Source organism: Gopherus flavomarginatus, chromosome 25 (assembly GCF_025201925.1).
Source record: "Gopherus flavomarginatus isolate rGopFla2 chromosome 25, rGopFla2.mat.asm, whole genome shotgun sequence".
Lineage (NCBI taxonomy): Eukaryota > Metazoa > Chordata > Testudines > Testudinidae > Gopherus > Gopherus flavomarginatus.
Genome location: NC_066641.1, coordinates 12,636,540 through 12,658,061, shown reverse-complemented (window position 1 = coordinate 12,658,061; position 21,522 = coordinate 12,636,540). Strand labels below are relative to the sequence as shown.

At 50.1% G+C, this 21,522-nt stretch overlaps 1 protein-coding gene across 2 annotated transcripts; it reads right to left on the bottom strand.

The window, feature by feature from the left end:
• Positions 1-2,190: 2,190 nt before the first annotated feature.
• ORMDL3 (ORMDL sphingolipid biosynthesis regulator 3) lies at positions 2,191-21,211 on the bottom strand. 2 transcript variants are annotated; one of them, XM_050934802.1, is made up of 4 exons: positions 21,129-21,211; positions 12,684-12,889; positions 9,222-9,373; positions 2,191-7,627 (listed from the first exon to the last, which is right to left on the bottom strand). In XM_050934802.1, the coding sequence occupies exons 2-4, from the start codon at positions 12,855-12,857 to the stop codon at positions 7,492-7,494; spliced, it is 462 nt and encodes a 153-aa protein (XP_050790759.1). In that variant the 5' UTR covers positions 12,858-12,889; positions 21,129-21,211; the 3' UTR covers positions 2,191-7,491. The 2 variants fall into 2 exon arrangements, with proteins under 2 accessions (XP_050790759.1, XP_050790758.1); XM_050934801.1 differs by lacking the exon at positions 21,129-21,211 and adding an exon at positions 16,248-16,355.
• Between the last annotated feature and the right edge of the window lie 311 nt (positions 21,212-21,522).

Sequence of the window (21,522 nt, the reverse complement as noted above, 5' to 3'; positions counted from 1 at the left end):
CAGTGGACTTGGACAAGTGCCTCCTCCAGAGTTCTACAATGCCACTTTAGGGTGTCATCTACAGCAACTATAGGCCCCAACAGCATGCAAAGCTCAGGATGCAGCCTTGTGGGAGAAGTGGATTGTATGTTTTAAACCCCATCTTACATATACAACATTATATGCACACTTTATACTTTTGGAGGGACATCATGTAAGAAAAGAACCTAGACAGATTAACTCATCCCCTCTGCAGACTGTTTGACTCTTTACATGGGCAAAAACTGGACCCCCAAGGTGAAAATACCCCCAGGCTCGGATGGCAGAGGCTGTGTGAGGGGTGTTTACTTATGAAAAAAAAATTTCTCCAGCTGGGCAGGGAGGTGAAAAGCAGCTCAGGAACCAGCGTGCAGTTATGATACTCGATTCCGTGTTTTCCATTATCAAGCTCTTAGACTCTGAACTGTTTGTACAGCCCCCCGTTACTGCTGCTTTCCCACCAGTCCCACACAGACTTGCCTCCAGCTGTAATGTCCAGCAGTCTCAGCCTGTTCCACATGTGGCTCTGCATCCGTTCCTACCTCCAGCACAGCTCACAACAGAGGTCGGGCACTTCCTCCTTCACCACCCTTCCCCTGATCTGGCCAGTGTCTTGGGGAAAGGGACACGCCATGGGGTCTGGTGGGAGGTGTAGTCCCCCACATAGACCTAGCTATGTCACCCAAAAGCAACATCCAGGATCAGGCAGGGAATGAGGCAAATTCATGCACTGGCTCCATGTATCACACAGTGTGAGAAGAACAAACAGACCAGAACCAGCAGGAGCCCAAACAACATAAGGCAGGAGGCATCTCCATTAAGCAGGGGGCCTGGTTAAGGGTTATGGCCCCAGCCCACAACTGAGAAAATATTCATGTGAATGAGCTGGGTGCCCACCCTCCCCCCTACACACAACTAACCAGCCTGGCTAGGCACTGGGTAGAACTTCCGGTCTTCCCCCACATGCTGCCAGAGGAGTCTAATCAGACACATTCCTCGGAGTGACAGGTTTCAGAGTGGCAGCCGTGTTAGTCTGTATCAGCAAAAAGAACTGCGTTCCCATTGCGGATTCTCAAGAGATTTGCATCCACCCATTAACCCAATGGCCTGATGCATTGTGACACCCCACCCCCTCCCGTCACTTTGTACCTGTCAGAGATCTGCAGGGTGCATACATTTCTGATTCATTTCAAGGCACTGACTTGTAATCTGCAAAGCACTCTAGGGCTTTGGACTGCTGCATCTTTTCTACATAGTATGTACAGGGCCACGTTTTGTTTTGGAACTCTTGGGGGAGTTTTCTCAGGACCACCCCTTTCTGCTGCCACATGATACCCCTGCAGCTGGGACCCTTGAATTTGCCCTCCCTCCCCAGTTAAACGAGTGAGCTGGCAGCAGGATATTGATATTGACAGCCTGGATTTGCCAACACTCAGGACCTGCTGCAACAGGCTTTATCGCTGCTTCCAGGCCTTTCCTGAGAAGGCAAGTTGAACACAGCCTGGGAGCAGAGGGTGGGGTCCAGCTTTATTGTGGGCTGGGGGTTGCTTTTGCAGACAGGGAGTTGAGCTGAGTGTCCGTAAGCATCTTCCCAGTCTGTGAATCAGCCGGAAACCAACTAACTCACCTACCGATTTCAAACTGAAGATCAGACGATAATCCCAACCAGGACTCTATACGTTTCTGCCCCTTCTATGTGGGCCTGGTGTGGTGACTGCCTCCAGCTGCCTAGATTTTTTATGGCCAGCAGGGCCAATTCTGACCATCTAATCAGACCTCCCGCATAGCACAGGCTAGAGAATCTCTCCCAGCGATTCCTGCCTCCAGCTCAACGAGTGGTGACTGAACGAGGACATCTTTAAAGACAACCACTTTCCATTTGACAACTCCAAGTGATGGAGAATCCATCTGATCTTTCATGGATCTGTTCCAAGGACTGATTATCCTCTCTGTTAAAAATATGCATCTTATTTCCAATTTGCACACCTCAGCCTCCAGCTCTTGGATCTTGTTATGCCTTTATCTGCTAGGGGATAGGAAAAGCCCGATTAAGTTACCAGCATAGGTTTGCTAGCAGATTGCCATTTACTGTTTTTTCACTCGTGGCAGTACAGTTTGCGATTAAAATGAAATCACTTCACATAAATATCAAATGTAAAAAGCCCACACAGGTTGTTACATGAATACTGACCTTTATTAGTTTCTCTTAGAATACTGTACAAAGGAGTAATAAAAATAATATTCACACTTTGTCTTAGAAAGTTCCTCTAGATGAAACTTCTTTGTATACCCAAAAAAGAGAAGGAACTGGAAAAAAACAACTAAACTTCTATGTACAATGCAAGAATGTTCCATACAAAACTGATTTAGCCCACTGAAATTGATCCAAAGAGTGTATTATGTGCACACACTTAAAAATATATCTATTTTATGCACGATGGTAAATCGAAGCAATATATCTCACTGCTATTAAAGAAAATCATATGATATGCAATACGAGTCTTGACTGTGTGCTACTGCCAGCAGTGATCCAACTACTGTCCCCTCTTCAAGGACCAGGACCGTTCTTTTAATATTTAAATTATTTTTAAACTGTTGCTGCTGCTGTTTTTAAATAAATCCTCATTGATTAAAGAGCCTTAGATCTCAGGTGGAAGGGGAAAGGCGGCTCCAGTCTTGCACTTAGACCATGCGGAAGGGCTGTATAGTGTCGGGTTAAAGATCCAGCTGTTGGAATCCAATTGCAAGACTGGCGCCTTCACTCAGCAAGGCCAAGCTGTTCTGTATCTTCTCCAAGCGGGAAGATGCCCTTTCTGTGCTATATGGACAAGCACACAGTTCTCTCAATGGCTGATGAAAAAGGCTTCACAGCAACAGCAGCAGGCAATGCGAATGGCTTGAGTCAGGCCAATGTCTGTGAACTGGTCTATTGTTACAGATTTTAAAACCCTTGGTTTCTTTATTGCTTCTCTGTATCCGCAACAGACAAAACTACAATGAGAAGCATTGGCTGTACTGAAATTCACACCGATCGCTATGCAGGAAGCCAGCACAAGGCCTGGGTGAAGATTTTCCGAAGGGCCTAAGTGAGTTAGGCACCTAAATCCCACTGAAAGTCAAGGGGAGTCCAGGGTCTAATTCACCTAGGCGCATTACACAAGGGTTGAATTTCACTCTGGGATCACCACCACTCTTGGCTGCAGCCATATTTAAATGCTCAAGACTCTCCAAATTCCTGCAAACTTCCCCAACCTGAGGTGCATGCAATCCCTCTTCTGCCCAAAGCTGGTTTTTTATCCCCAAGGAGCTTCCTTGGTGTGTTTGCTGTTTTCTCCAACTCTCCACAGCCTGAGTGGCCCTTCATCATTTGTCTTGATTCAGAACTGCCATGTCTGGCCCGTTTCACACCCACCCGTTCTATAAAAGTGGTTTCAATGCAACGTTTCAGGAAATCTACAGCGTGGTTTGTTCCGTAATGTTTGGACTAGCGTTTCATTGCTTTGTCTCCCAGATCACCTGCAAGTGCCTAGTGAAGGGGGCTGTTGTCCCTCACTGCACACTCAGACTCCCCCTTCTGATTGACATTTTAATGGAAGCTACCTGTGCACACGGAGGGGGAACAGATCTCTGACACATAATTATGCATCGCTCTTTAAAAAAGTTAACAGTTTAAAAGGGATTTTGGTTAAGTCCTAGGGCCTGATTCCCCTCTCACTTGAGCCAAGGCCCCGATTCAGCAAAACACTTAAGTGTGTGCTTAAATTCCATTGACTTCTGTGTGTCGAAAGCACACGCTGCAGTGCTTCACGGAAACTCTTTTCACTGAAATCCTCATAAAAGAGAAATCATTGGACTTGTCTATGAATATCACGTCTTCGTAAACCCGTTGAGGAAAACGTGCACTCCGGGTTTTAAACTGCCCCACTGAAGAGTTCATGATTTTATTTTTTTTTTTTTTTTACATTTCATCATTAATTTAACAGAACTGATTGGACGTGACCAGTGTCACTGAACCCAGCAACCTGCAAGTGCAGGTCCCAACCCTAGCTGATGCAGGTCTGTCGAGCTGCACCACTCCACAGCGCCCAAGGGTCTGGTGCCTAGCGTCAGCTTATATTTCTGCTACACAATCACTCCAGCTTTGCATAATTTACATGCACGAGAGAGGGAGAGAAAAGGCAAAACCTACATGCATCCGGGAATAATGGTTTTAAGCAAATAAAGAAAAAGAAGGCCTTTTTGCAAAACATAAGGATAAAGTGATTCCTGCCCCACTTCTCTGGGTCGAGATTCCCACCTTTAAAGTAATTTTGTCATCTCTAGTTAGGTTTGTATTTGTCCCCAAAGCTAGATTAACACCACGCCACGTGTTCCGTCTCTTTCACTGGAGAAGGTTCAGCATCAGCACTGTAATTCTCTGGCCTGCCAGACCTGAATTCGTCCAGCAGTGTGCACCTTAGATTAGGCACATCATCCCAGCCATCTGGGCGAAGGTACGATCACTGCAGAGTGGAAACCTGCAGTCTCCCCATTGCCATGTATCTACAATGTTCATTTCTGAATCCACTCAGACATTCTGATCAGAAAATAGCACTAGCCTGAAACTATTTTTTTCAGAAATCACAGGCTAGTAGCTTGAAAAGCAGTCCTGGGGTATACAGTACAGTAACCAAAGCAACCATCCACTCCCAACCATGTCAGGGATGGGGGTGGGGGGGAAAAAAAAAAAAGGAAGAGCCTTGTATTAAATAAATTAACCTTCTACATTTGACAGGCTCCTTTTTTCAAGAACCCAAAGCAGGTTCCCTCCTCCTCCTCCAGCTAATTCTTCTCACCATCTTCCTCTTCACTAATACTTACAGTAGCCTTTCCGTCTTTGAAGCGCTTAAGAGACAATGGCTAAATAAGCCTCACAACAGCCCTGTGAGGTAGACTGATGATTTCTCCCCCCCTGCGAGGTACAAATGGTGAAACTGAGCCAGAGAGGTTAAGCAGTTCACCCAAAGGCAGGTGAGGAGTCAGTACAAGGGCTGAGATTCAGATTTGGGAATTCCTGTCTCCCAGTCCTGCCTTGGACCATCAGATCAGGTCTAAACTCTCTCGATAGTACCCACTGTACCGCCTGCTCAGTTCCAAAGCTACATCTGCCTAATGCAGGAACTAAAAATGTCTTATTTAAAACGTTTACATTGTCAGAAAACTCGAGACACTCAAAACACTAACAAACAAAAATCACCTTCATGAATGTGCAAGGGTATCATGAAAAATATAAACAAAGGCATATTTCAAATCAGCATATTGACCCTTGAGAAAATCCTATGGTTGCGAGGAGTGGACAGCTACCCCAGCCACTAGGGGCTAATTCTGCTGCTAACCCTTCACTCTAGCTGGCAATCTGGGGGGAGAAGGGGAGATTGAGTGTTGCAACTTTGCTTCATCCTCGGTTATCCAAACCTCCCTGTTATATTGAAAATGCCCCCCCCACCCGTCTACTAATTACAAGCCTCTCATTTACCCCAAACGATGATTCTCAAAACTTTATTCAACAATCTCTTTCCACACTGGGATTATTGCATTTCTATTGCAGATTATAATTAAATTAAAAATCCCATATCGTCCTCCAGACCAGCTCCTGATTCTATGGATAACTAGCTCATCTGCTAACAGCCACTTAGTAGAAATACACACACACACACACTTTACTAGGTAGGGCTCCCTCCCACCTGCCAATGCAGGGTGCAGAAAACACGATCGCTCCACTGAGCAGCCTGAAATAAGATCATGATGCATAAACAAAATCAAAACAAGAGTCAGAAACAGAAGGGTGGTTTGCACCCCTTGTGGTTTAACTGCCCTCTGCAACGCCCTATTGCCCCTCACTTTCTAGGGGTGCAAGTTCCACCCACTAACTGACATGTGCCATACCCCACCTCTGGATCTAGCCACCAGATCAGGGGCAGAACGGCAGGACTTTGGATTTAAACAAGTACAACAAATCTGGATAATGAAGAAGTCAGCAAAGCAAGAGTTGCTTGTCCCCCTGCTGTGCCAAACACCTTCAGATAATCTTCTGCAGCCATGGTCTGGGGATGTGACAGATTGTACATCTTGGATTTTCTATGCCACTGAAAAGCTAAATGCTTCAGTGACCGCTCAGACCCGTTGCCCTCTTGCCAGCCAGCCACATTTGCCCTCTGCTCCTGCCTTCACTCAGCAACGTGGCACCACTACAATATTCCTATTCTACAGCTCCTTTAACCTCGCTTGTGGCCCACAGTATGCTACTGACAAGTCATCAGGCCCAACCAGAAGTCCGAGAAGGGTTTTCTGCCTGGCCTGTCACATGCTGAGATGTGCCCAGCACTGGTATTTGGCAAGTGCCACTGATCTAGATCTAGACATTGGAGTCCTGGGCAAAGGGGGTGGGAGAACGAGACCCATTTAAACCAAACATGGTCACCTCTCTGCCTGTACCAGCACCCCATTACCGTACCTGACGACGCTCCATCCTTCACCTAGAGCAAACCTGTCAGTCATCAGCCTTTCTCCTCTCCCCCATCTCCACGTCAAGTGACTCAGATACCTCTCCTGGGCAGTGTTAACATTTTTAATCACACAACTAACAACCAGCAGCATCACACCTCTTAGCCCTATGTGGCAGTAGGATTAAGGGTAACACTGCTGGGCTGCATGTGATGGGGGAGAATACCCCCCCGCCCAATCACACACGCTTTAAAATATAACCACTTCCACTTTAAACAAAGACAGACATTGGTTATAGTTTAAATTAACAGAAACACCTTGGAATCCAATTCCACCCCCCCGAATCACACACAAACTGTACCTTGGAAAATGGGAAAGCTCCCCTGGAAATGCCAAGTCACTCCTTCCTGTTTTCTCATTAGAAAAAATGATTCCCTCCCCAACAGGAGGAGAGAGGTTTACGAATAAAATCCACCTCCCAAAATTAAAGTGGCCAACTAGTTTTTCACACCTGGGAAATCTGGCGATGCCACCCTTTAATTTCCCCACATAGCCCTTCGTGAGTGCATCTAACCTCAAAGAGGGCCAATGCATTTTAAAGTGCATTTGCCATAGTAATGACCACTAGCTCTTAAAGCTTTCTCCCCACCCCTGCTCTCTCCAGCAGCATATTGGCCTCTGGATGAGAGTCTCTCCAGACACTGACTTACTTGTACCTCAACGTCTCAGTTTATCTGCATCTACTCAAGATACTGGAGCACAAGAAGTCCACCCCCGCAGTCTCCTGGCTCCATGCTACACTCTACTCAGGATTCTGCTACTCCAGAGTTTGCTTAGATTTATTGGGCACGAGGATCCTGCATGCGGTATACAAGTCTATTGGATACTGCCTTTAAAGAGCCGCTGTGAAATTATAGCCCGGCCGGGAGGGAGGGAGGACTAAGACCACCGGGTTTCCCCTTCCACTTCAGCTCACTTCATCCAGGGGGCTCAGTACTTGTTGATCCCAAAGATCCGGACTCCGTGGAGCTGGGGTAGCTTGGGGATCAAGACGCTCATCAGGGAGATGGTGTTGATTATGAAGTGTATCCGGTCATATTTCGTGTAGAAACTGGTGAGGAAATACCTAGGGGAGAGAGCAGCAGAAGTTGAATCACAGCTACCCACAGCTTCCATCACCCCCCGGGACCAGTGACGATCTGAGGAGAGAGATTGGTTGCAAGTGACTCTGACTGTGTTTCCTGCTACAACCCCATACCACTCCCTTGGTGTATAAGTTACGCCCACTAGCCGACCCTACCTTGGAATCTAGCCACCAGCTCAGGGCAGACAGACAGGGCTTCAGATTAGCACACCACAGCAAAGCTGGGTGAGCCAAAATAAAAATCAAGGATCCGGTTTCTAGCAGCTAGTGAGCCCCAATTCCAAAGTGGATTTAGTCTCACACTGGGGGATCTCAGTCTCTCTCTCCTTCTGGCCATGAGCTCTGGTCCCAAAAGACTAACAACTGAGCATCTTTGCAGCAGCAGCTTGTGTGTGCTTTTGGCAACAGACACAGAACAGACCGGCCCTTCAGAAATAGCTTCAGTCCGTGGTGATGAAGCCTACCCTCCACCCCTCGCACTGGAAATGGCTAGAAAACAACATTTCCCAGCAGCGATTACATCAGTCAGAACTGAAATGTGGGTGGCAGGGGAGCCAGGGGACAGAGAGGGGTGAAAAACAAGATGTTCCCCTTGGTGATGTGATTTTACAGTCTGATCCAGACTCCACCACTTCACTGGGACTCTGCGGACTTTGGATGCTCTAAAGAATTTATCCATCACATTAAACATAAACTACTCGTCTTTGCTTTCAGAGCCCTTCGCAGCCTCTCCCACCCTACTTCTCTCATTCACTCCTGAGAGGTTGACACCTGCCTCCAGCAAAGGCAGGGTGCCAGCCTTCACGGCCCATCTGTTAGATTTGCAGACGAGCAGCTTCATGCTTCTCCCTTGCTGCCACTTGTTCTGGGAATGAATTCCCCATAAAAATCCACAAAGCCCTCTCGTTGCCCTCCGCCAAATCCCTTCTGCCATGAGGCCAAATCCAATGCCCCTGGTCTGGGGGCTAGATTCAGTGGGGCGGTCAGTTAGTGAGTGTAACTTGACAACAGTCAGGCTGCTGGTGGGCTGAAACCACTGCCCGTCATTCTGGTCCATACAGGCTCATAGAGCTTGCCTCAAACCATCGCTAGAGTATCCACTTTGGGGGTCAGGGACAGTCTTTTTGTTCTGTACCTGTGCAGCACCCAGCACAATGGGGTTCTGGGTCTGTGACTAGGGCTCCTAGCTGCTACCGTAATACATATAAATAATGTTAATATTAATGTTAATAAAGTTAATCACTGCCAGCCCTGGTGACTTGTGAGATAGTGGACCTTCGAAGCACATTATCAGGGCTGCACTGGTCTCTTTCTGACAGTGCTTTTTCTGGGCACTGACCCAGGTTGAATAGCACCTTGACAAAAGCTCAAAGCAGATCCCCCACGACATCCACGCCATGAGTGGTGGACAGCAGCACAGACACAAGTGGGCTATGGATACTGTGAATAAATCTGTTGTCGCAACATATGTGGATCTCCTTTTAGCACCGAGGGAGCACTGTTTTTGGAGGACAACGGAGGGTTTTAGCTTCGCTCGACAGGGTGCTGCTGTGACCAGCCCGCCTGAAGTACTCACAGCACGATGGGCGTGATGGTCAGGAACTTGCGCGATGCCGTGAACTGCACCCCATAGTCCATCTGCTCCCAGTGCGTGAGCAGCCGGGCTTTCCCCTGGTCCGGAGTCTCAAAGGGCGTTCCTTTCACGGTATGCAGGAAGATGTACATGCTCTGTAGCAAACACGAGCAGAAGGTAAAACTTGTGCAGCCGTCTGAGACCAGGTTGACCTTAGCCACCCACAACCCATGGCTAGGAAAGCTCTTACATTCGCAAGCTGCAAGTCAGGGCTGTGCCACCAGGGGGAGCTCTCATCCGATGAGAGGGTTTTTTTTGGCATTGGCAATTAGGGTCCCACCGGATACGAGCTGGTTACAGCCCAGCTAGGACGCCTGGGCTCTTGGGCTCCAGCTGTAGCAGCTCCTGCTTTTACCTCTGGAGCTCCTTGGTGCCCTGGCCAAGATGGTGACGGTCACATTAGGAAATTCAGATCCCCGGCATCAGAGGAGAACACACATGGAGTGGAATCAAACTCCAGTAGGGTGACCAGACAGCAAATGTGACCAATCGGGACAGGGTGGGGGGTAAAATCGGGGCTGTCCCTATAAAATCGGGACATCTGGTCACCCTAAACTCCAGTATCACATCTCTTCCTGATGCACAGACTTGGGCGTGAACATGGCCATACAGTTGCACAGACAATACCAGGTGCTTCCTGCCTGTCGGCCAGGAGAAAGCCTTTGACATGGAACAGCCACAGACTCGCTGCCCTCAGCCCTGCGTTCCATGTGGGTGCTGAGAGTGGCATCGCCCAGGCTCTATTCCCAGTACTAACCTCAACCGACATTTTGTCCCTACGTGCCACAGTTCCCTCAGTTGTGAAACAGTGATAATAGAGACCCCCACGCATGAGAGGAGAAGGGTAATGCCTCGCTATTTGCAATGAGCGTGGAGATTCTAAACCGTACAGCTCTAGAGGAAGGCAAAGGCTTAGCAATATTATTTATGGGGAGTGGACACAACACTGCACTGGGCACTCAGGAACCCTGGCTTCTATGTCCAGCTCTGACCTTTGGCAAGTCAGCCTCTCTGTGCCTCAGTTTCCCCATCTGTAAAATGGGGATAATGACACCAATCTCCTGTGTAAAGGACTGTGAGCTCTACTGGTGAGACGCACTAGATAATAGCCAAGTATTATTGTAACTGAAACTTAAGCAGTCTCCTGGAAAGGTTCCAGTGACACTCACTCCAGGTACACACAAGCAAGAAATCCTTGGATAAGCCAACGGCAAATCTGTTGGTATTGTTGTTTATGAACAAGTGCTGCTGGCTCTTTAAAAGCCTCCTGCTCCTAAGACTCACGGCTCTAAACTGGACAGAGGTCAAGGCAAGGAGGTCTGATTGGCACAAGAGCAGAGCGCACCAGTGCTGATCTCAGCCCTTTTGCTCTCAGCTCCAGCTGCCGATTGCTAGAGATCTGGATGGTTTTTATGAGATGGGGCATCAGGAGCCGTGCGAGGGAATCAATTCCCGGTCTCTGATTAATCTCAAGCCGAGAATCACTTTAACCAAAGGGCACAAATAGACCAGCTGCTGCATCTGTGCCAACGTCTGTGTTTCTCTGATCTGGAAATCAGGGAGCAAGCTGCTGCATGGAGCCACGATCTGATCTCAGGGAAACACACAGACTAAAACAAGAGGGGAGTCAGGAGGGGAGAATACATCATCAGTGAAAAGCATGGGGTGTTTTTCTCAGCCCCAGAGGAAAAGGTTCCACTGAATGGCTGCGGTCCTGTCATGTCCCAGCAGAGGGCTGCAGTGCGTCCTCTCACCTGCACCCCACACCCATCCCCTGAAAAAAAATCCACACACCCTAGCCCACACCCATGAGGAAAACTGACTGTTTCATTTCTGTGATACACTCGAGTCAGTGACACCCCGTTCACATTATGCACTTGCTCCAGAGACAGCATCATCAGACTCAGACAAATAGCCAACAACCCCCACCCCTATCCCTCGGCTTTGCACCCTGGTCCTCTCATATGGGCCCATCCCACTGTCAGCTTACAAGTCAGCAGCTGATTTTTTAAACCCTCCACCCTGGGTGCAAAAACCCACCTTGCCCTTCCTGCCTCTCCCTTTGTTGCCAGTAACACCAGAGGATTCCTGGGCAACAGCAAAGTGAGTGTAACCAGCGGGCAGCAGGTCCCACTCTGGGCCTGACTCTCAGAGGATGAGAGGCTGTCACAGCTCCTAGTCCTTGATCCTTTAGCTCAAGCCGTAGAGATTCACACTTCCAACCCGGGAAGTTGCTGGTTCAACCCTCTGAGTCAGCCAAGAGGACAGTCGTCACACAAGGCTCCCCCACCTTGCATTGCTCTGCCATGTGTCCGGGGGCCAGACAGTAGTTTACACCCCACAGCCTATTTCCGCTCTTCAGGTGGCTTTGATGATGTAGACACTTGCCCGGATGGGAGCTGGTCTGAGACCCAAAAATTACCACCTGGGCTGGATTAGAACCCATGACCTCAAGGTGAAAGGGAGATGAGCCTAGGATAAGCTTGGCTTGTTTAGCCTAACCAAAAGAAGGTTGAGGGGGGATATGCTTGCTCTTTATAAATATATCAGAGGGATTAATATTAGGGAGGGAGAGGAATTATTTAAGCTTAGTACCAACGTGGACACAAGAACAAATGGATATAAACTGGACACTAGGAAGTTTAGACTTGAAATTAGATGAAGGTTTCTAACCATTAGAGGAGTGAAGTTCTGGAACAGCCTTCCAAGGGGAGTAATGGGGGCAAAAGACATATCTGGCTTTAAGACTAAGCTTGATAAGTTTACAGAAGGGATGCTATGATGGGATGGCCTAATTTTGGCAATTAATTTTGGCAATTGATCTTTGATTATCAGCAAGTAAGTATGCCAGTGATCTGTGATGGGATGTTAGATTGAGTGGGATCTGAGTTACTGCAGAGAATTCTTTCCTGGGTGCTGGCTGGTGGGTCTTGCCCACATGCTCAGGGTTTAGCTGATCGCCATATTTGGGGTCGGGAAGGAATTTTCCTCTGGGGCAGATTGGCAGAGGCCCTGGAGGTTTTTCACCTTCCTCTGCAGCGTGGGGCATGGGTCACTTGCTGGAGGATTCTCTGCAGCTTGAGGTCCTCAAACTACAATTTGAAGACTTCAATAACTCAGACATAGGTTAGGAGTTTGTTATAGAAGTGGATGGGTAGGGTTCTGTGGCCTGCTTTGTGCAGGAGGTCAGACTAGATGATCATAATGGTCCCTTCTGACCTTAAAGTCTATGAGGCTGCTCAGTCAGGCAGACTGCATCCCACACACTTGTGGGAACTCAGGACTTGGGTTTGATTTCACTGTAGGATCCCTCGGCAGTATCCCTTTAAGGGCTAACCACCCATGTGACCAACGAGCCCAGCTGGGGGTTCCCCATGGGGCCAGTTAGCCACAGCACCCCCTTACCATGTTGTGGATGATGTTGGTGAGAGTCCAAACCACGGGGACACTGAAGAAGGGGATGCTGAGGAGGATCACATGCAGCAGGCCAATCCCCAGCACGTAGGAGAGCCAGATGCCTCGGCTGTTCATGACGCGGGTGTTGGGGTTCACCTCGCTGTGTGCCGTCCCCACGTTCATGCTGGCTCCTGCGTTGGATAGGCAGTCCTGAACTGAACCGAGAAGAGCAAGAGGCAGGTCAGCGCAGGGAGGCAGCAGACTCTGCCACTCCACTAAGCTGGAAGCTAACCAGAACCCTCCATGCAATGGCCCCACCCTTCCCTGCCCCAGCTACTCAGCCAAGACCAGCCCAGGATGGAGCACTGTCTTGCAGGTAAAGCAGCCGACAGGAAGTCAGGACTACCGGATTCTGTCCCAGACACTGCCACCCTCTCACCACAAAACCTTGGCCAAGTCACTTCACTGCCCCCTGCCTCAGTTACCCGAGTTGTAAAATAGAGACAATACTCTTGTGTGGGATTCACACTCAAGTTTGAGATTCAGGTGGAAGGTGCCAAGGAAATGGGAAGCATCTCTACAATGGGGTATTTCTAACTCTGGTGGTATATTCTGGTGAAACCGGGGCACATGGATGATTTCAGTCTTGTGACACTGCCTGTGAAGAGCCAAATGGGTAATACCACAGCATAACATGGACCAAATTTTCTTTCGCAGGACACATTAAGGCCCTGGTCCTGCAAAATCAGGAGCATAGTTACCCACATGCTTAAGGGTTTGCCGGATCCAGGCCATAACATGTCCAGAGAAAAACTTCAGCCCTGATTCTGCAAAGTCTTAGGTGTGTGTAACCTTACACCTAGGATTAGCCCCACTGACTGCCCCAGGGTTCTGCGTGGCTGCAGGAGCCTACACACTGACCCACATCACAGAACCGGGCTCTTCTTTCACAAGCCGGACACACACACACACAAAAAGTCTACCAATGATCTTTGGAAAGATCATTACAGCAACGGGAAGGAGAAATGAAGAGCTCCAGGAGAGAGATCCTTGACAGCGAGGTTAGAAAAGCCATGGTGAGGTAATGATGTAGGGAGGTCTGTTCACCAGGACGTATCCTACAGGAGAAGGCTCCCACTCTGCCGGGGGGTAGAACATGCAGACCCCAGGAGCAGCATGGAAAGAAGCATTTTCAAAGCAATTCTGATATGGCCAGAAAGAGACTCACTGCTGGAAAGGAGAAGATCATCAATGGCTGGGCTGAGGTTGAATTTGGTGCCATATACAGCAATCCATGAAACCTCAGGGCCAAGGGCTGCTGCACCCATTCACCTGCACAATGAAACAGGTTCAGCAGCAAACTCCAGTCCCGGGATTCAATACAGAGCATGCTGATTGAACCTCCAGCTAATGATGGAACACACAAGGGGCAGGAGCTGGACAGACCTATCTGCGGCCAAGGTTCGAACGCTGCCACCACCCTACAGGGATAAAAACCACCATCACAAAGCAAACAGGAAATGAGGGGTTTCACCCACCCCTCAGCAGATCTCAGCTGGTACATTCCAAAGCTGGCTCCATTTGGAAGGCAGATTGTGATGTCATTCAGTCAGAGCGAGATCACAACCAAAAAAACCCTCAGATTCCAGAGACAGCCAAAATGTGCACGGGATGGGCCCAATCCTGTGAGCACATTGCTCCCAGACCATGGGATAACTCACGGTACTGAGCAATGAAGTCACTGCTAAGCCAAGTCAGCAATATTTTCAGACTCAGCTAGAGTGACCAGATGTCCCGATTTTATGGGCACAGTCCTGATATTTGGGGCTTTTCTTACACAGATGCCTATTATTCCCAACCCCCTGGTTTCTTACACTTGCTGTCTAGTCACCCTAGCTCAGACCTTTGTGGGACTGAAGCAAGTAACCTCATCGCCATCTGTCTCCCAAAGGTGCCACACCTTCAACAGAGCAGCGGGTGTATTCTCCATCACTTGACATCACTCCTCCCTCACCACTTCCCAGGCTCAATGCAGGAATCACTGGGAGGGCGTTTCGGGGCTGTGAGATACAGGAGGTCAGAGTAGATGATTAGAAATGTTCCTTCTGGCCTTGAAACCTGTATGTGCCTAACCGTTTGGATGCAATGGCAGAGCTGTGCAGGGGACACCAGGCATGAAAATGCAGGGGGTGCTGAATAACTGAGGTATTTTGGTATGTGCTGTGGGTCAAGACTGAGGTGCACAGTCAACACTGACAATGGGAAGCCTGCCCAACCCCTGGCTTTAACCTCTGCAATTACCTCCCTCACTCCCAAATTCACAGAGAAGTCTCTGAGAAAAGGTAAAACGCTTCAGATGTAACTTCCTGTTGTCCTTTCAGGAGACCAGCAACAGGCTGCACCCAGAGCAGAGCCAGTGCCATCCTTCCTGCACAGAAGAGGGATCTGATTCACGAGCTGTGGCTGAGGGGAACATGTCTTTGGCTCCAGCTGAAGCAGCGGAGAGTTGATGCCTGCAGCCAGAACGTAGCAGACAATCGCTTTGAGCTGTTCTGCTCACCCCTAGTCAGATGGACTTTGGTTAGCTGCTTGATCAGCACATGGCCTGCTGCTCTCTGCATGAACAGCAGAGACAGAGGGTGGGACCATGTGGCCACTGAGTCTGTACCAGTCCCGTTCAGCAAACTGAATCCCCCCTAACATCCCAGCTGACAGCCTAGGGTGACCAGACAGCAAGTGTGAAAAATCGGGACAGGGGTGGGGGGTAATAGGAGCTTATATAAGAAAAAGACCCAAAAATCAGAACTGTCCCTATAAAATCGGGACATCTGGTCACCCTGTGACAGCCAGATCAACTCATCTCCTTTAACCTCTCATGCCCTTGAACTGACTGACATGCATCCTGCCAGGCAGTCCCTGTGACACACGTAAATTGAGAGGCGTGGTGCCCCAGGGAAGCACTGCACTGCTGCTCACAAGGGGTCAAGTCTCTTACATCCCTTAATGCAATTTGTTTACTATGCTGCAGCTTGTCTAGGGAGGCAAGGCGGGCGTATATCCCCTGCACGTCCATCTCCTCCAGGGAACCCAGCACAGCGCACAGATCACACATGGAAGAGGCAGCAGTAACATCTGGGGTGCCATACAGAGTCTGACCTATTGTCTGGGGTCCCCACATCCCTGAAAGCGCTGGGGTTATGAACTCTCCTCCTCACCCCACAGGATCAGATGCAGCTCTGGCCGAAAGCAAACATTCAGCTGGAAGGAGAGAGAAGTTTGTGCTGGCAAAGAGCAGAGCTCATCCCGGAGGGCAGAGAAGTGACTCCCAAGAAGAACATAAGAACGGTCACACTGGGTCAGACCATGGTCCATCTAGCCCAGTATCTTGTCTCTGACAGTAGTCAGTACCAGGGCTTCAGGGGTGTGTACAGAACAGGGCAGTTGGATGATCCACCCTTGTCCTCCCCTCTTAGCTTCTGGCAGTCAGAGGTTTAGAGTCGCCCTGACTATGGGGTTGCATCCCTGACCATTTTGGCTAGTAGCTATTGATGGACCTATCCTCCATGAACTTACCTAATTCTATTTTGAATCCAGTTATATTTCTGGCCTTCACAACATCCCATGACAATTGCTGTGTGAGTAAGTACTTCCTTGTTTGTATTCATCCTCCACCTGTTAATTTCAGCAAGTGGCCCCTGGTTTTTGTATTATGGGAAAGGATTAGTAACACTTCTCTATTCACTTTTTCCACATCATTCATGATTGTATAGACCTCTATTATATTGCCCCTTAGCTGTCTCTTTTCTAAGATGAACAGCCCTAAATTTTTAATCTCTCCATGTATGGAAGCTGTTCCATATCCTTGAATATCTGTGTCGCTCTTCTCTGAACCTTTTCTAGGTCTACCATATCCTTTTTGAGATGGGGTACCCAGAACTGCTCACTATACTCAGGGTATGGGTGCACCACTGATTTGTATAGTGATATGATATTTTTTGTCTTCTTATCTATCCCTGTCCTAACCCATTATTATTCTGCTTTCTGCTTTTGCAGCCTCTCTAACTTCCCATAACATTTCACAATCACTGTCCCCACCCTGGTCAGGTGTTCAGCAGTGTATTCCTACTGTTCTACTCTTTTTATTCAAGCATGGAATTTCTGTCTATGGAGAGCCCATGGTATAGTTTGTTTCATGTAAGAACCTTATTTGACTCTGTTTTCTTTAACATATAATGCCACTCCCTCAACCCACAACCTACACGGTCATTCCTATATATTTTACACCCTGGTATTACCGTGTCCCATCATTATCCTCATTCCACCAAGCTTCCCTGATGCCTATTACATCAATATCCTCATTGAATACCAGGCACTCTAGTTCACCCATCAGAGAATTGCGATTTCTAGCATTTGTATAAAAGCACTTTATATTTCGCCCATATTCAGCTGCTTGCCTTCCTGCGTTATATTGAAATGGCACTCTAAATGAGAGCCAAATTAAACCCTGTGACTCTGGCTGAAGCCAGCAGCAGTTGCACCATCCCATGCCAGGGCCACACGGGGTCAAGGACTCCAAAGGGAGGGGCCTTTGGAACCAACACATGACAAACAACCAACACATTACGCAAGACAGTATCTGGGAGATCGGGGTGTTAATGGGCCAACGAGGCAGTGAGCCATTCGCTGGGCAGATGGGCATGATGCCTTCAATATGTGTGGGCTGGCCACTGGGGAGCAAGCAAGCTCCCCACCCTCCTTAATGGGGATGGACGTGGCCTCCTAAAACCTGCTCTTCTCCACAGCACCCCAGTTGAAGGGCAGCCCTTCCCAACACACCTGCCAGCCACAGGATCGGTTGGAAGGTGGGGACCATCCTACCACATTGTGAGAGGTGTACAGCGCCTGTTTGCTGCAGTGTTATATGGGAACGGGCTATGCTCCACCACTTGCCAAGAGAAGTACCAGCACCTCCACCGCCTGCCAGATGGACTCTATAGCTCTGGAGGAATGTAACAAGTCCTTTTACACCATCATGTTCATTTTCAAAACACTTAATATTACCTGATTAGTGCCAGCATAAATCTAATTTAGGTGGTGGGATGATACTGAAAAACCCAACAGATCATTTGGGCTGCATCATCCACGTCTTAGCACCTGGCATTGTCTTTTTATGCCCACTTTACAAAGATAGGAATGACTAGAGGAGGAGTGAGGCTGTGGGGAAGTCAGGTGTGGGGTGTGCTATGAAGTGCTTTCTAGACAGGTTGGAGTAGAACACAGTCAATTCCAACCCCAGCCACCCTGGGGAATCCCAGAATGACTTCTGTGAAGTCAATGGGATGATCTGGGGTTTACAGCAGCATCAGTGAGATGAGGCTCTGGCCTTACATCCACAAGAGCTCAGGGAATGCTATGTTGCAAAAAGCCAGAGGATTTGAACGGTGTTTTGTACATGATCCACGAGTGCCTCAACATTTGCTCAAGCTGTGTGTGTGCAGACTGTCAGTCTGTTCCACAGGGTAGCAGGACCAGGGCCTACAGGTTTTTGGAGGAGGGTCTGGAATGATCACACCCCAGATGCACAGAGCTCTCTACACATTTACTAATCAACCCCTACCTGACAGCACCCCAAAGCATCAGCAGCCTCGTTCTATAGATGACGCCAAGGTTCTCCAAAGAGGGGAAGTCACTTGCTCCTACCCACACAGCAATCAATAGCAGAGCTCAGCTAAGGACTTGGGGGGGGGGTCCCAGCTCCCAGTACCACGTTCACACTGGTTCTGCTTCAGCCAGGGTCTCCCAGCTGCACCCTCTTTATCTTGTTAACTAGAGCAAAGGGCCTGAATTAAAATATACAAGTGGGATCAAATCTTGATCCGTAATGTACAGCTTCCAAGTGCCACTTCCAGAACACATCATCCGAAAAATCTGAACATTGGCATAACCAGATCTCTAGTTATGACTGTGGGGTGATGTGGGGAGAAGGGGATGGCAGCCATCTGTGGTTGCTGTCATTTGAATATGGTTTGCTATTATCAAAGCAAACACTGCACATAACAAGCTTTCAATGGGAGTTCTCATACAACTGGTATTGCGCAGATCATCCAGTTTTATTCCCTGAGCCACCTGAGGGATGTTCATGTGGCCCCAGAGTCACTTTTGGGACCTGGGACTTTTCATCACTTTTCAGTGACCTTCTCTCTTTGGAACAACAGGGGCTCCCACAGCATACAGCACAACTGCCAGTTGCTTGGGTTTCCCCGTGACAATAGCAATATGGCTGCACAATAGTATAATTTACCTGTACGGTGGTAGCACCTAGGATTCCCAGGCATGGACAAGGACCTGGATCCTGTGGTGCTAGAGGCTGTACAAGTGCAAAATAAAACCAGTCCCTGCCCCAAAAAGCTAGTAATCTGAGCAAAGCAAAGATTGCAGGCTGTCCAGGAGATGTGTGTGCCCTGAGGCCTCTTCAGCACTGCTTGGGACGCAGAGGAAGGAGAAATACATACCCAAGCCAGAAGTGAACCCACCATACAAGACTCATGCCCCAGCTTCTCTCAGCCACATAGCATGCCTCTGCTGGGGATTTCCCACATGTGCGGAGATCCCCACTGCTTCTTGGCAGCGGGTATTGAGGGTTGCATTGCCTATGAACTGCAGAAGGCCTCTGCTCCCGCCCCTAGCTCCAGTTTCACCCCCTACCTCTGTTTGCACAGCAGAATTTGTTCCAATCTGCACTTTCCTCATATGCCTCCCACTATTAACCTCTTCGTGGCAACTTAGGGACCTGTTGCTTCCTAGCTATGCCAGCTCATTCCACTACACTGTATTATAGGAAACTGCTGCAGGAGCGGACGCCTTGCTCTAGTCGCACAATTTGATTTTGTCCAACAGCTCAGCTTTGAGAAAGTCAGCGAGGGGAGGACAAAGAGGGGATGGGACACTGAGTCTTTCACCTCGAGCTCATGAGTTCAAATCCAGCTCAGGCTGGCAGAGCAGTTGGGTCTTTGGACAAAGACCCAGATCACAATGGAGATGGCAGCCTCAGTGGAGAACCAAAAGATGCTGTCAGACATAGGGACCAAAGGGCCTCTGCAGGTAATTGTAGGGAGATGTGCCTGGGGAGATGTGGGAGACTTCCCCACACTGTATCTGGTCTGTGGATAGCCACGACTCTAGGGCTGCCAAGCCAGCAAGTCACCTCTCCCTGGAGACCTCCCTTCTCCCCCCCCAAAAGCCTGGGATGCTGCCACTGAACACCGGGAATGCTCTCACATCTCCAGTCCTACCCCCCAGATCCCAGTCACCCCAAAAACTCAGCTCGACAGAAACAATACCTTCTGGAGTGCTAAGAGAAGGTCCAAGGGCCTAACTCCAGATGCACAAAAAAAACCGTAGCCAAAGGTTGCAATATCCCAGCCCCACACCCCACAAGGTGGAAGCAGGCGCCGCTCCCAGCTGGCTTCCTAACGTTTCATGGCCCTAGACAGCAGATCTCCCCCATTCCACCTCCATCATCCAGAGTCCAGCACCCCCACACTCCCTTAGCCCCTTGCCCCTCCCATCACGGGGGCTTTCCCAAAGTCTTGCATCCCCCCCCACTCTGCTCCTCGCCAGGTCTCTGCTCCCCTCAATGCCTGCCCCCCAGGTCCCTGCACCTCCTTTCCCCCAGCCTCCCCCAAACCCCCCTTGGCCCCACCCCCTATCTCTGTTCCCCTCAATGCCTGCCCCTCAGGTCCCCGCACCCCCTTTCCCCCAGAGCCCCTTGGTCCCGCCCCCCATCTCTGCTCCCCTCAATGCCTGCCCCCCAGGTCCCTGCACCCCCTTTCCCCCGGCCCCCCCAGAACCCCCTTGCCCCGCCCCCTATCTCTGCTCCCCTCAATGCCTGCCCCCTGGCCCCCCCCAGCCGCACTCCTTGGCCCCGCCCCTATCTCTGCTCCCCTCAATGCCTGCCCCCCAGGTCCCTTTACCCCCTTTCCCCCGGCCCCCCCAGAACCCCCTTGGCCTCGCCCCTATCTCTGCTCCCCTCAATGCCTGCCCTCCAGGTCCCTGCACCCCCTTTCCCCCGGCCCCCCCAGAACCCCCTTGGCCACACCCCCTATCTCTGCTCCCCTCAATGCCTGCCCCCCAGGTCCCTGCACCCCCTTTCCCCCGGCCCCCCCAGAACCCCCTTGGCCCCGCCCCTATCTCTGCTCCCCTCAATGCCTGCCCTCCAGGTCCCTGCACCCCCTTTCCCCCGGCCCCCCCTGAACCCCCTTGGCCACACCCCCTATCTCTGCTCCCCTCAATGCCTGCCCCCCAGGTCCCTGCACCCCCTTTCCCCCGGCCCCCCCAGAACCCCCTTGACCCCGCCCCTATCTCTGCTCCCCTCAATGCCTGCCCCCTGGCCCCCCCCAGCCGCTCTCCTCGGCCCCGCCCCTATCTCGGCCCCCCTGCAGACCCCGCGCTCACCGCGCTGCGCAGCCGGCTCTCGGGCGGCCGCCCCGGGCTCGGCGTCGGGGGCCTCTCCCCGCAGCCCCGCTCCGCTCCCCACCGCCGCCAACAACACAGCAGCAGCAGCAGCAGCAGCTGGCAGCTCCGCCCTCCCCGGCAGCCCCCGCGGCCGCGGGGCGCGCTGGGAAATGTAGTTCCCCTGGGGCGCTCGGGACTCCCACATGTCCCATGGCCCCTGGGGGCCGCCGCTGGATGGGGGCGGCTGCTGTACGTTCCCTGTCAGCTCAATGCAGATAGTTTTTTGTGCTTGTTCATTTTATTATATTTCTGTGCATTGGTTCTCATTCTCTGACTTGCTATTGTTTGCAGCACCTGTGATTCTCTCGTGAAGTGTCAGCAGCCTGGGCTTGTC